The sequence below is a fragment of the Hippopotamus amphibius genome, chromosome 16 (assembly GCF_030028045.1).
Source record: "Hippopotamus amphibius kiboko isolate mHipAmp2 chromosome 16, mHipAmp2.hap2, whole genome shotgun sequence".
Lineage (NCBI taxonomy): Eukaryota > Metazoa > Chordata > Mammalia > Artiodactyla > Hippopotamidae > Hippopotamus > Hippopotamus amphibius.
In genome coordinates, this window is record NC_080201.1 from 17,225,541 (window position 1) to 17,239,067 (window position 13,527).

Consider the following 13,527-nt stretch of genomic DNA (forward strand, 5'->3'; position numbering starts at 1 on the left):
TCTGTGTTATCACTGTTTATTATATTATCATGTAATATTATAATTATAATATAATGGCTAAGTAACCTATAACCTTGCACATAAGCATAAAAAAATCATCTCTAAAAAACTACACTTGGCTACATTATAGAATATAGCAATATATAAGTGAATTAAAAATGCCTTACTGGGGCGGGGAGGGTGGGGGGGACTCAAGGCGGGGGGAGTCAAGGAAGGGAGGGAATACGGGGATATATGTATAAAAACAGATGATTGAACTTGGTGTACCCCCCAAAAAATAATAAATAAATAAATAAAAATTTTTTAAAAATGCCTTACTAACTTTATATCCTTTAAAAAACTAGTTTTCCTTTCTAGAAGGTTATGGTGGTGGAACAACAAAAAAAGAGAAAAGAGTACACACTGTATACTGTAAATATAGTGTGTACTGTATAAATCCATTTATACAAAATTCTAAAAAAGGCATTTATGGTAAGGAAAAATGGATCACTAGTTGCCTAAGGGGCCGGAGTGGGCAGAATTGACTACAAAAGAGCAAGAGGTGTAGCCTTACGGGATGACTGAAATGTTCTACATCATGTCTGCAGTGATTACACAAATGTATACACTTCCTAAAAACTCTAGGAACACTTAAAATGGGTGTACCTGTGTACCTCTATAAAGATGGTTTTTTTTTTTAAAGAGAGGGGAAAGAGAGAAAGGATACAAGTAACAGCAGAACCAACAAGCAAAATGCAGGGTACAATGAGAGAATGGAGATACAGGTAGAATGGGAAGACTGAAAAAAGAGAGAGAGAGAGAGAAAAAAGAACCAAAGTAAATTAATAGGGCTCTATGCAAAATATCACTATTCATATAGCATTTCATAGTTTTCAAAATCCTCTAACATTATTTCAGTTATTCTTCCTCACAACTCTTAGGTAAGCAAGATTGATGATAATGTCTCTGCTGAAGAAAAGGAATGCTTACATGATTTTCCATGTGGTCTCAAGGCTTAACTAGGATTAAAACGCAAATTTTCTACTGGCTAACAGAATTTTCAGGAAGTTCAGAAACAAACACCAACCATAGCAAGACAAAGAACTAACTCCCAATGCTCTATGAAAACTGCTTTTCCTGTTGCTCATCTCTTCTCAGGTTTAGTTAGGCTCTGAAACATACCAGCAGAAATAAGATGCAATGACTTCTATGCTTCCATTAGAGCTACTGCCAAAGAAATCAAGAGCCGCATGGCATCCCCCATTTTTCAAGCAGTTCTCCTTAGCTGGTGGCTTGCTTACCCTTACCCTTCCTTTTTACTTTTGAGCACCATTATCAGTCAAAATAGAGGTGGTTCAACCAGCAGTGTGCTTCAGCTAAATCTTAAAAGAAACCCACCAAAGCCAGGCAATGATTTGCTAATTCTGAGTCTTAAAATATTCCTCAAAAGGGTCATCATAATCTTTACTGATTTTTATCTGTGGCTTATAGACTTTCTCTCATTACTTTATGGGAATTGTTAAGCTAAAGAAATCTACACAAAGTATTCTTTTTACACCATCTGAACATTGGTGTAATCTTATTAGGGCCTGAAGTGTAAATGCCAATTATCAAATGTTTATACTGTAAGAAAGTAAGTAATAAACTCAAAACTCCGGGGTAAAATAGTCAAGTTTCAAATTCCAGCCTCCTCCACAAGGTATGAGACCTTAGGAAAATTAGTGAATCCCTCTGTACCTCAGTTTCCTCATTTATGAAATAGGGATACTGATACTATCTTACAAGATTTTTCTGAGAATTAAATGTGGAAAATATTTGTAAAATGCTGGTACACACAAAGTGCTCCAAAAACGTTTTCAATTATTCCTAACATTGAATTTATTATTCTTTCTCTTTACCAACGTTGTTTCTTTTGACATGTCCTACAAATACTGCTTTACATAGATTTTTTTTAAACTAAAACTAAATTTATAAAGATAAGAGTAATCAACAACTTGCCTCACTATTTATTAGTAGCTTCTCTGTTCTTGTCTCACTTTCAAAACCAAGTACCAAATTTACTAAAGGACAAATAATAACATTTCTGATGGAAAGAAGTGTTAAGGATTCATGACTGGCCAGCAGTAATAATCATTACCCACTTATCGAGCAAATATTAAAAATAAGGGCAAGAGAAAATCAATTTTAATAGTTATTAAGAATAAATAAAAGTAACTGAAAAATCTCATGCATCACATCTTTAGTTTAAATCATCAAAAATATACATCCTTTATCACAACATCAGGTTTTATTCACATTTGGAAGCTGAAATCATTATCTGTAGTTAATCCATAAAGCCTATTTCTACCTTTTCATTCAAGTACATGTTTATAGTTATTGTATTATACCTTGCAAGTTTTTTTAAACCTTGATTTTTTTTAAGACAACAGGGAATAGACATTCTGAATCTCTTCCACATAACTTGTAATAAAATCTTAGCAACAACAAAAGAACATAAGATAATAAGCAACATATCTATTGAAGAACGTCTTTTACCTCTAAAGTTAACAGAATTATCCTGTCACTACATAATCAGGCCCAACTGATGTTTCAGATTAATTTGATCTTAATTTTTTTCTAATTACCTGTTATTGTTACTAAAAAATAACCTGATGAGTCAACTTTTCCTAATAAAAAGTGGCTATTTTTATATATAATATTGATCACAATAAGAAATGTTTTTCTGTACTACCATTTTCAAGTTTAGGGGACTCCTGGGATAAACACAGTCGAGTCAAAAGTGAATTAGGAGCAGACCAAGAACCATCTGATTAAATATGAATTTCTATCCTCTTACTGTAATAAGTAATAGAATTCAACTATTGAATAAAAATAAAAATAAAAAAAGCAGAGTTTAGGAAGAGACAAAAAATAAATGGTAGGAAATCAGAGAGAGATAGATGGACCCTAGAAACAAAAAGCTGGCATGAATTAAGTATGATTATGTCATATGTTTGAAATTCATTTCCATAATTATTTCCATAATAATATTTTTAGTTTATTAGGTATGAAGCAATAGAGATGAATAGATACTAAACAAGAAAAGAATCCAACAGATTACTTCTAATGTTAAATATTTTCAAAAAGTCCTTTCCAGTGAGGTATTTTCATACATTTCACGATGTAAGGGTTAATGGCCTAACTACCTTGTGAACACAAGCCCTAGGAAAAGAAATAAATCAGGCTTAATGGCAATTCAGAAATATTCCATAAAACCAGTAAAAAACTGCTACCATTTTCAGGATTTTCATTTTTGAGCTATAAAGTAAAATTATTCATGGTACAATATCAAATAGATTGAGAGTAGTTTAAAAAAAAGTAGTTTATTTTCCCGTATCTCATTGCAATATTTCACATTTTCTTTTAAAAATCTTCCAGTCTTAAATGTTTAAGTCATACCAGGATTGTATTATTTTGGTGTTTAGCTCTTATTTAATCAGTTCTTTAATTTGATCCACACGTAATTTCTTTTTTTTTTTTTTTGGCACACGGTCTTAGTTGCTCCGTGGCATGTGGGATCTTCCTGGAGCAGGGATCAAACTCATGTGCTCCGCATTGGCAGGCAGACTCCCAACCACTGCGCCACCTAGGAAGCCCCCACACGTAATTTCTTAACTCATTCTTTTAAAAGCATTGTAATGTAATCTCTTCACTTTTAAAAGCATGTTAAAATTTTAATCCACTGTTTTTATTACTCTATTTCTTCCAATTTGCTTATATAATTTTTCCTGTTTTATCTGATTTTCTACCATCTCATCTTACATCTCTACAGATATTTTTCTAAAATGACCTCTTATTTGCTTATTTAATTTTTATCTCAGTTTTTATATAGAAAACTATATATGCCAAAATCAACATTTTTTAATACAGAAAGTGTAAGAAATGGTACCTTTTTTCTGTAGTTGAACATTTTTTCCAGGCACTCCAAAGAAGAATCCTAACCTTAAAGTCTGAACACTGTAAGTGTAAACCATTTTATTTTTTAAAAAATACATACAAACTACCTTCCTTAAAGAAGGTAGGGCAAATGCAAAAATAGAATTAAAAAGTAAAAATCTGTAGTATATACTTTTGTCCAGGACTTTTTCTATGCAAGCTATTTTTAATATAATTGCAACAATATCTTTTATTTACTTATTTTATTCAGAGTTTCACATGTAATTATGTGGTCATCAGAAACACTATTTTAATGGCTATGCATCATTACAGTAAATAGCTAGACCCTTTTCCCACTGTCAGGCAATCACCACATGAAATAAAACTGCAGTAGCAGAACTATGTAGGGTGACGGATGTTAACTAGACTAATTATGGTGATCACGTCCCAATATATATAAATATCAAATCACTGTTGTGAACTTGAAACTAATATAATGTTATATGTCAACTATATCTCATGTAAAAAAAAAAAAAAAAAAAAAAAACCAACAAAAAAACCTAATCTCCTATTCTTAAAAAGGGGGAGAGGGGGGCTTCCTAGGTGGCGCAGTGGTTAAGAATCCGCCTGCCAATGCAGAGGTCACGGGTTCGATCCCAGCTCCAGGAAGACCCCACATGCCGCGGAGCAACTAAGCCCATGTGCCAAAAAAAAAAAAAAAAAAAAGTAAAAACCCTGATGAAAGAAATCAAAGAAGATCTAAATAAACAGAGATGCCCTTGGTCACGGATTAGAACACTTAACACAGTGATGTCAGTTTCCAAAAAACTGACCTATAGGTTTAATGCAATTTCTATTAAAAAAAAAAAAAAAAAAGGGGGAGAGGGAGTAGAAGGAAGTACGAGCATTGATATGTAAGATAAGTACAAACAAAACAAATTGAATAGTAAAGAGATTTTAAATCTATTTTTAAAGCTAAATACCCAACCATAGGCTTTCCAACCTTGTCTTCCTAAAAACAAAAACTTTAATTTGTAAACCTATGTTCTATAAAAAGTTGTATGATAATAATTGTATGATAATAATTAAACTCCCCCCACTCTGAGCTAAGTTTTTAGTTATTAGATAGAAATCTAGACTATTGATGTAAAGCATACATACATAAATATTACTAGACAGTACTTCATATTATATATCGTAGGGAGTCAGTACAACATAGTACTTCAGAGCACTGACTCTAAAGTGAGATTACCTGAGTTGGAATCTTGGCTCTACAACTTACCAGCTGTGTGACTTGGGTAAATTACTGAAACTCCCTATGCCTCCTTAGCTTCCTCATCTCTGACATGCGGTAATAATAACGATCTCAAAAGGCTATTATGAGAATTCCATGAGCTCATATTCGTAATGTCGCTGGCACAGAGTAAGAACTATATAGACGGGTGTTTAAATTTTTAAAATTCTAAATTTAATTTTTAATATTTAGCTAATATTTATTGAGCTTACTATGCACCAGGTTAAAAGCTTTACATGAATTTGCCTCAGATAATCTTAACACATATGATGAAGATACTATTATTGCCCCCATTTAAAAAAGAGAAAATCAAAGCACAGAAAGATTAAATAAGTGAGCTGAGGTCACACACAAACGTCGAACAAGGATCTGAACACAAGTCTGACCACATAACCTAACAAATTTAGCACAGACCGCTCTTAAACACTAGGAGCAGTAGACTTCTACTGTACTGTATCTTGCTGAAATAAATTAGAATATGTATTTCTTGGAATAAAATAGAGTATTTTAAAAAGTAATATAAGAAATATCACTATAATACAGAAGTATTTATACATGAAATGATTATGATGTCTGATATTTGCTTTAAAATAATACGGCTTGGGGCAGGAGTGAGGATAAAAAAACAAGAGTAGACACTCTGATAACTGTTAAAGTTTGGTGATGGATATAAGAGGGTTCATCATTTTATTCTCTCCACTTTTGTGTATTCTTTAAAATGTCCATAATAAATGGCTGAAAATAGAAATAAGGTACATAGATTAAATCCTTTCATTACACAAGCAAACAACTTTTTTATGATACCGTGCATCAAAGATATAAGAGAACACGACATATTTTATACTTATACATTTTACAATTTATATATAATCTGTAAAGGGTGGTCTTACTTTAAATAATTGAGTATCCTCTCAACCAAAATGAAAAATTAGTAAAAGCATTTTGGCATACACATGTAAATATACATATTAAATTGTTGTCTGCATTTCCATCAACTTGTTAAAAATATTTCCTTAGGGACTTCCTAGGTGGCGCAGTGGTTAAGAATCCACCTGCCAATGCAGGGGACACGGGGTTCGATCCCTGCCCCGGAAGATACCACATGCCGCAGAGCAACTAAGCCCCGTGCGCCACAGCTATTGAGCCCATGTGCCGCAACTACTGGGGCTCAAGCGCCTAGAGCCCGTGCTCCACAACAGGAGAGGCCACCACAATGAGGAGCCTGTGCACCACGGTGAGGAGTAGGCCCTGCTCGCGGCAACTAGAGAAAGCCCGTGTGTAGCAACAAAGACCCAACACAGCCAATAAAATAAATAAATAAATAAATAAATAAATAAATTTATTTTAAAAATTTCCTTAAATAATTAACACTCATTTTTTTTCCTTATCTTTCTCCTGCCTGATAATCTCTATGATTATAGAACTCTGGTTTGTTGTCCAGAAAACGGATGAGCTTTTGTACAGACAAATATGACTCACAGCATGGTCACAAATTGAACAATACAAATAAAAACAAAAAATCTGCTTCACTAAGAAACACTTCTAAAAAATTCCTCACCTCAAATTGTAGTTGATTTTCATACCAATATATATCTATGGACTTTTTATAAGCATAAATATAATCAATAATTCATTTGAGAATATTTTATATGCTTTAAATTATAGTTAAAACAATTTAGCTAATACTAAAGGAAAAAAAATTAAGCCAGACACTATACTAGGCATTTCCATACACATTAGCTCACTAAATTTAAAACATTATATACATTTTTATAAAAGAATATTAAAGTTTAGAGAGGTAAAATCACTTGCCCAAGGTCACAGAGCTAATAAGTTAGCTAAACTGGTATTCAAATTTAAGCTTAATTACAAAACCCACTTTTTCCCTTGCTATACCAGGCTACCATATAGGAGGCAAACACCTACACTCAAGTCAAACTTAAATATTTATTAGGGCCTTTTTTAAGTGGACCATAAAATGCTTAAGTTACTGGTTACCTACACATTTTACAGCGGCAGCTTAGCTTTGGGTAAAAAGCACCAACTACAACAGAAAAGCACTGTTTACGTCTACTACTGTATGACTTTTTACCCCCAAGTCTCTTAATTTCAGCCTCAGGTTACTCTTCTTCATAACAGGGAAATTAATATCCTTGCTGTTCAACTCCCAGGATTACAAGATTCAAAAATGACACATGTGAAATCACTTCAAAAACTACAAAAAACCCCACAAGTAGTCCTTTTTTGTCTTAATATGCTAAAAACAACACAGAATAAAGTTTTCTAAAGTAACTGTCAGCTCTTTAAACTATTCTACACATTTTATTAACATTTCCAGAACTTTCTAAAACCCTTTTTTCTAAGCACAGCTCAATCATCATTTCTATTACTTGGCTTTCCTTATCCTTAAAAATGATGCAATAGTAATGACATCAATGCTTTTGTAATAAATAATTAATATGCCACTCTGAAATGCTCAGCATATAAAAGTTCTAAATTCTGATTTTCCAAACTAAATATGTGTTTGGTGTCACTCTTTTAGTTATATTCATGATCTTAATGTTTGAGCCTTTTCACATTCAGCTTGGTAAAAAACTAGAATCAAGATATGGAATTCTAAAGTAGAACACCCAACACATAATTTTTAACAGTTTTGTGGGGTTTTTTCACAGGCCTTCTCAGCAGATACAATAGCTAACAAGGACATCAAACACAGCAACAAAATCCACTAAAACATTCAGCTGCTCTAAAAGAAGGATCAGGCTCTTTAGGAGAAAACTACATTGTATGAGTTTGCAAAGTTTAACACTTTCTCATTTAAACTCCATTTCAGAGAAAGCCTTTGCATACTCACACAATATGCTTTAAAATGGCACTTTGCTGACCTTCCAATAGTCCAGCTCTATGAAAATTCTGTGATGGGTGTAACTTCAGAGAATCTGAAAAACACAAAAAGCATTAAGTACTTTTTATGCTGAAAGACTTAAAAAAAAGAAAGAAAAAAAAAGCCAAGGATAGCATACATCTGTTACATAATCGTCACACATTTTTAAGAGCTAACATCTTTATTTGTGAATATATTCTCTGCAAAAGAAGGCTGAATTGCCTCTACACTGGTCTCTATACTAAACTTAGCTTTTCATAAAGCGTTTGTTTCATGGAAAATTATCTGATGATTACTGCACAAATGGTGTTAATGCCTTGACTATTTTTAGCACCCAATTGTACCACATTAGCCCTCCTCTAAGAATCACCTCCAGACATCGTCTCTTCCTTCTGACACTCAAAACTACAATATTTCCAACTACTTCAGGTAACGTTGCCTGAAAAAACATCCTAAAGGATGGTGACTGCCAACTAAAGTCATCAGAGCAACAGACAATGGCTACAGTTACTAAGTAGGACTCTGTGTACAAACTCAATCGTCAGTCTATAAAGTCCAGCACCTTCCAGAGTAAACCACCTCACTCTGATTCACTTCAACGATTTAAATACATGAACATGAAGGCGAAGCCCCCCTTTTTGGAGGCGGTGGAATCAGCGGATGCATACATCAAACCAAAAACTGAAGAAACCCTGAATTTCTCAGGAAGCAGGTTCACAATGGCACACATTTTTTTAATATGATAAAATGAATAGCTAATGGCCCAGTTATGTCTTTTGCCCTCTCCCAGTGATTTAAAAAGTGGTGAAGAGTGCAGTGGGAGCATTTTGGTTTGACGGCCCTTGCACGAGGAACCTGTTCTAACACATTCTTGTGGCGTCCAGTATAGGAATTTAACCCCAGTAGAGATCAGCTCAAATGTTAATATCTTATATCCCGGGAATCCCCTTCAGGCTTTAGCCAAAAGAGTTTTAAAACGGGAAACTCTGTCCAATGCCCCCTCCCTGCAACGAGCCCTTGAACGGCAACGAAAGAGAAAATTCTCAAAGGACAGCGTCTGTGCCTGAGCCGGTACCCCTGGGACAGGAGAGGAAAAAAACTAATCCAGAGAGAGCACCCCTCTCTTTGTAAAACAGAGGGAGAAGTAAGTAATTAGAATGCCACAGAAGCGGAAAGAGAGGGGGGAAAGGGAGAGAGAGAAGAAAATTCGGGCTCCTTCCAGCAAAAAGATGACGAGGAAAGAAGGACGCCTGGTCGAGGGGGGCCGTCCCAACAAGGGGAGGGAGTGGACTAGGCCGGAGGGAGAGAGGGGTAGAACGACGGCGCACAAACAACCTGGAGGAGGAGAAAAATGGTGACCCTGCACCCAGAACCGGCTCCAGGCTACGCCGCCCGTTTGGGGGCAACTTTGCTGGGAAGGATGGTCCTGGTAAGGGGAGCCGCGGCGCCCGGATCGCGGCGGCCCCAGCGCGGGGCCCAGTCCGGGGAGATCCCCGAGCCGGGGAGGCCGGGGCCCGCCGCTCCAGGAGGGTGGAGGGGCCCGGCCCGCCGAGGGGCCCTCAGAGCCGCCCGGGCCGCAGAGACCCGGGGACCGACAGCATTCGGGCCCCGGGCGGCCGGCGGCTCCGCGGGGGAGGGGCCGCCACTCCTCCCCCGCCCCTTCCACCAACCCCCGGCCCCCTCGGCCTCCCCCCACCCCGCGAGACAGGCCACCCCGGCCGGGACTCTGCCGCCGCCCCCGACCGGGACCCCTCCGGCTCCCCCGGGCCGGGCCTCCCCGCCCCCACGCCCCAGCCCCCAGCCTGACTCACCTCGCGAGTACAGGGACTTGGGCGACTCCAGGTCTAGGTCCGCGCTGAGCAATGAGATGAAGTCCGAGGGCATCGCAGCTCGACCCAGCCCGGCCCGAGGGCAGCGGGAGGGGGGGAGCGGCGGTGGCGGCGACACCTCCTCTCCGGGATCGCGGGCACCGAACCGGGGGCGGCAGGCGAGGGCGACTGCCGCTGCCTCCTCCTCGAGGGCAGTGACTTCCACCGAGCCGAGGACCGAGGAAACGGCGGCGGGGTGGAAGGGAAACTCCACGGGGACTAATTCCCGGCGAGCCAGGAGGGGGGTTCAGGGCGGGGGAAAGGGAGGGGGAGAGCCAAAGGGTCCGTTTCGTGCTTCTCCTCAGCGAAAACTGACGGTCGCCACCACCGCCGCCGCCGCCGCCGCCGCCGCCGCTGACAGGAATCTGAGCCCCGCCTCTCGCTGGGCACTGCGCAGGCGCGGAGGGGGGCACCCCCTGAGCGGGGAAGAGCGCGGGCGGCCGCGGGAGGGCGGGGAGGCGCGCCACGGAACAGCATCAACAAGGGCTTCGCTTCCTGCGAAGAGCGGCCCGCGGCTGCTGTTCCCAAGCAGGGAGCGGGCCCCGCCGGCAGGCAGGGAGGGCGGGAGGTTGGGAGGTGTCCGCGCTTGGGGCCCCGGGGAGGGAAGAGGTATTTGCACCGACCTGGTGGCGGCGAGCCGGAGGCGGCAGGCCCAGCACCGAGCTGAGCGCAGGAGGAGACAGAGCTGGGGGAGCCGAAGTGTCTGCGGGAAGAGGGGAAAGACCCCAGAGCCGGGACGTCCCGGGCGGGCAGGCTTGGGGTCTCGCGGGGGAGTGGAGTGTCGTCGCTTGCACAGTCACCACCCCTTTGGGGTTTTCTTGGCAGTGTCTGAATTGAGTTGGCCAAAGGGCCGTCAGACTCATTTCTTAATTAGGAAATGACAGACCATATCCTGAAAACCTCGAGTTATTGGTTGTTTTTTAATTAAAGTACCCTCTTCCCTTACCTTCGCCCTTCCCCTTTTTTCTCTCCTCCCTCCCCCAACCTTCAGGGGCTGAAAAAAAATATGTTTTTTAAGTCTTTCTGATTGTGCTAGGATGGCCGGATTTATTCGGAGTGGGAGATGAAAGTCGATTTAAAAATTGAGTCATAGGAATCCACGTGACTGTTGTAGAGGGAAAAAAGGGAAAAGCAAACTTAAAAACCATTCTTCGAAACAGTTTTTCGTTTTTTTACCTTTGGGCTAGGCAAAGATGGAGGAAGAACACATTTAATTGAGTTTTTGCTATTCTGTTCATGGGGGCCAAAAGTTTCCGCTGCAGAAACTGAAAATCCTCACCTACACCGCAGACCGTTTCCTGACTCTAATAGACTTCTGAGAAATTTTTAATCACGTTATTAAAATATCAGTTGGAGTGCAGGGTATGCTACTTGGGAAATAATTTTAATCCTGTGTGGAATATCGGTGCCAGCAGCCACTGGGGCAACATTTTTAAGCTATTTGAGTTGGTTTCGTTTCTGTTATTTTATCTACAAAGAGAGTTACAAAGTATAAAAATTAGTCTATTATACACACACGCACAGACACACACAATTCATAGAGCCTTTTCCCGTAGGAATCTGAGCAGTTGACCTGGACTTGGAGTGGTAGGGATGGGGGAGAAGCTCTCAGCAAAGGAGGCCCCTGTTTAGGTGTCTTTGGGGGTGGGGCCCCGTGCAAAGCTTTACCCCCAGATCTAGAATTTAAACTTGTGTCATCAGAGTCTGTCTTTCCATCTGAATATCTGAGTCAGGTTGCCCAATTCTGTTCACTGCATTCTGTGTAGTAATCAGCCTTGTGAACATTTTCTTCCTGTCAGAGGTAAGAAAGCTTTTCAGAGCCAACCCAAGATGGCAAAGCAGAGCAAGAAACTATCCTCAAATCTACATCGACACTGTACGCTGTTGTAGCAAGTCCCAACGGAAGTCCCTTCAAAACTGGCCCGAGTCCCACTCATTTAAGAGAGGAAGATTCACACCCCACGTTGCCCAACAGGCCAAGGCCTAGGCCAAAGCTTTTGAATCCGAGTAGGCGTAACCACCTGTTGGAGACCTCCCCCCTCTATTAGTCAATACATAAGGAGAGGAAATTGCAAGGCACCAGGCAGAACCCCAGTACAAAAAAAAAATGTTGGGTGAGTCACTCTGAGTGTATCCCTCTTCCCCAGACCTATATAATCATTCAACAGACTTAGGGTATAGGAAATCCCCACTGCTGTTCTGACCCTAATTAACAAGTCAAGAATTGGCAAGGCCCCTTCCTTCCCCTTTCCCTCAACACTTCTCTGCCCTTTGTGACTTTTTTTCCCAGTACTGATGCTTTGTTGTTTATGTTAATCAGATTTCCCCTGATGAAATAAGAGAAAAGTGAATAAGGGGTCCCCCCAAAGAGTGACTTGACCTAGACTGTGAATTCCAGGGATTCTTTGGGCTCAGGCCCCACTCCCTCAAGCCTTGCATCAAGTAGTGATTGTATCTAAATGTGTATTTGAACATTCAATGGTTAACTCCACCTACCATCCTTTTACAGAGATACATTTTTTTGAAAAAGTGCTTAAATGGATAGTTTTCATGGTCATGCTTTGCTACTGCATAGAGACCTAGAGTTTCAGTTTGTCCTTAAATTTTCAGTGACTGAAAACACAAATAAATTTATTAGTAAACAGTGTTTGCTCTGCTCTGATCACAAAATACAATATGATCTTCCTGATAATCAGGGTTACCAAAAATAACTATCTTATCATTGTGTCCTTAGTAAATTACATGCTACCTCAAGTTTCAATGATATTTCCTTCTCTGGTCATTAATATCTTATTTGCTTCTTCTTTTATATGATATTTAAAATAATCTTATTTTATATTTTAAAAAAACCACCCTATCACCAAAACGTATACCTTTATAAAACTTTCTCTATGCACAATAAAAAGTAAAACTTTAAGCATATAAAATTTGGAAATTTCCTCTCACTGAAAATTACAATAGAATCATGGAACAAAACATAAAGCAGATTTAGGAGTTTGTAGAATTTCTTTATATTGCTTCCCAATTGTTATATCACATTCCCTAGTTATTTGATTAAAATGTCACAAGAAGCCCAGATTCAACTACAAGGTTGTGTAGATTACGCAACAGAGTGGCAGTTCTTATATTGATGGTGTGTTCTTTAACCCCTCCTGGACCTGTTTAGGCACTTAGTGAATTGTGTAGCTGGATCTGTTCTCAATGAAAGAGGTTCAAATATCAACCACTGAAAAGGAATTAAACAAACTCATACAGAACAGAGGAATGTGTTGTCACAAGATCTACAGAATCTTCGTCATTGTAATACAATTAAGGCTGTTAAAATAATTTTAGTCACACATATATTGTAGAGAACCTGCTAAACAAACACAAAACCTGAAAGGAAAATTTCCAGAGAGATTCAAGTCATAGACAAAAAAAAAGTTTAGACCACAGTTTATCTTTGCCCCACCTTGGGAGCACTCCTTAATAACAATGGAGAAGTGATAGTGGTGGGAAAGAGCCGTGACAGAATTTGTGCTGAAATCGTAACCTTATTTGATTATGTTTACGTGTCAATTTTCACCCTTAGAACTTGTTCTACCAAA

At 39.2% G+C, this 13,527-nt stretch overlaps 1 protein-coding gene across 6 annotated transcripts in view; it reads right to left on the reverse strand.

Annotated features, from left to right (window-relative positions):
* NFAT5 (nuclear factor of activated T cells 5) overlaps window positions 1-10,265 on the reverse strand; it is a 120,808-nt gene extending 110,543 nt beyond the window's left edge. For 4 of the 6 annotated variants that reach the window (XM_057713284.1, XM_057713280.1, XM_057713283.1 and 1 more), the window contains exons 1-2: window positions 9,884-10,265; window positions 8,074-8,127 (exon numbers count right to left, since the gene is read on the reverse strand). In XM_057713284.1, the coding sequence (XP_057569267.1) occupies window positions 8,074-8,127; window positions 9,884-9,956 (127 nt within the window). In that variant the 5' untranslated portion in view covers window positions 9,957-10,265. The remainder of the gene's footprint in view (window positions 1-8,073; window positions 8,128-9,883) is intronic. The other 2 variants (XM_057713282.1, XM_057713281.1) reach the window with 1 other exon arrangement.
* Window positions 10,266-13,527: the final 3,262 nt, after the last annotated feature.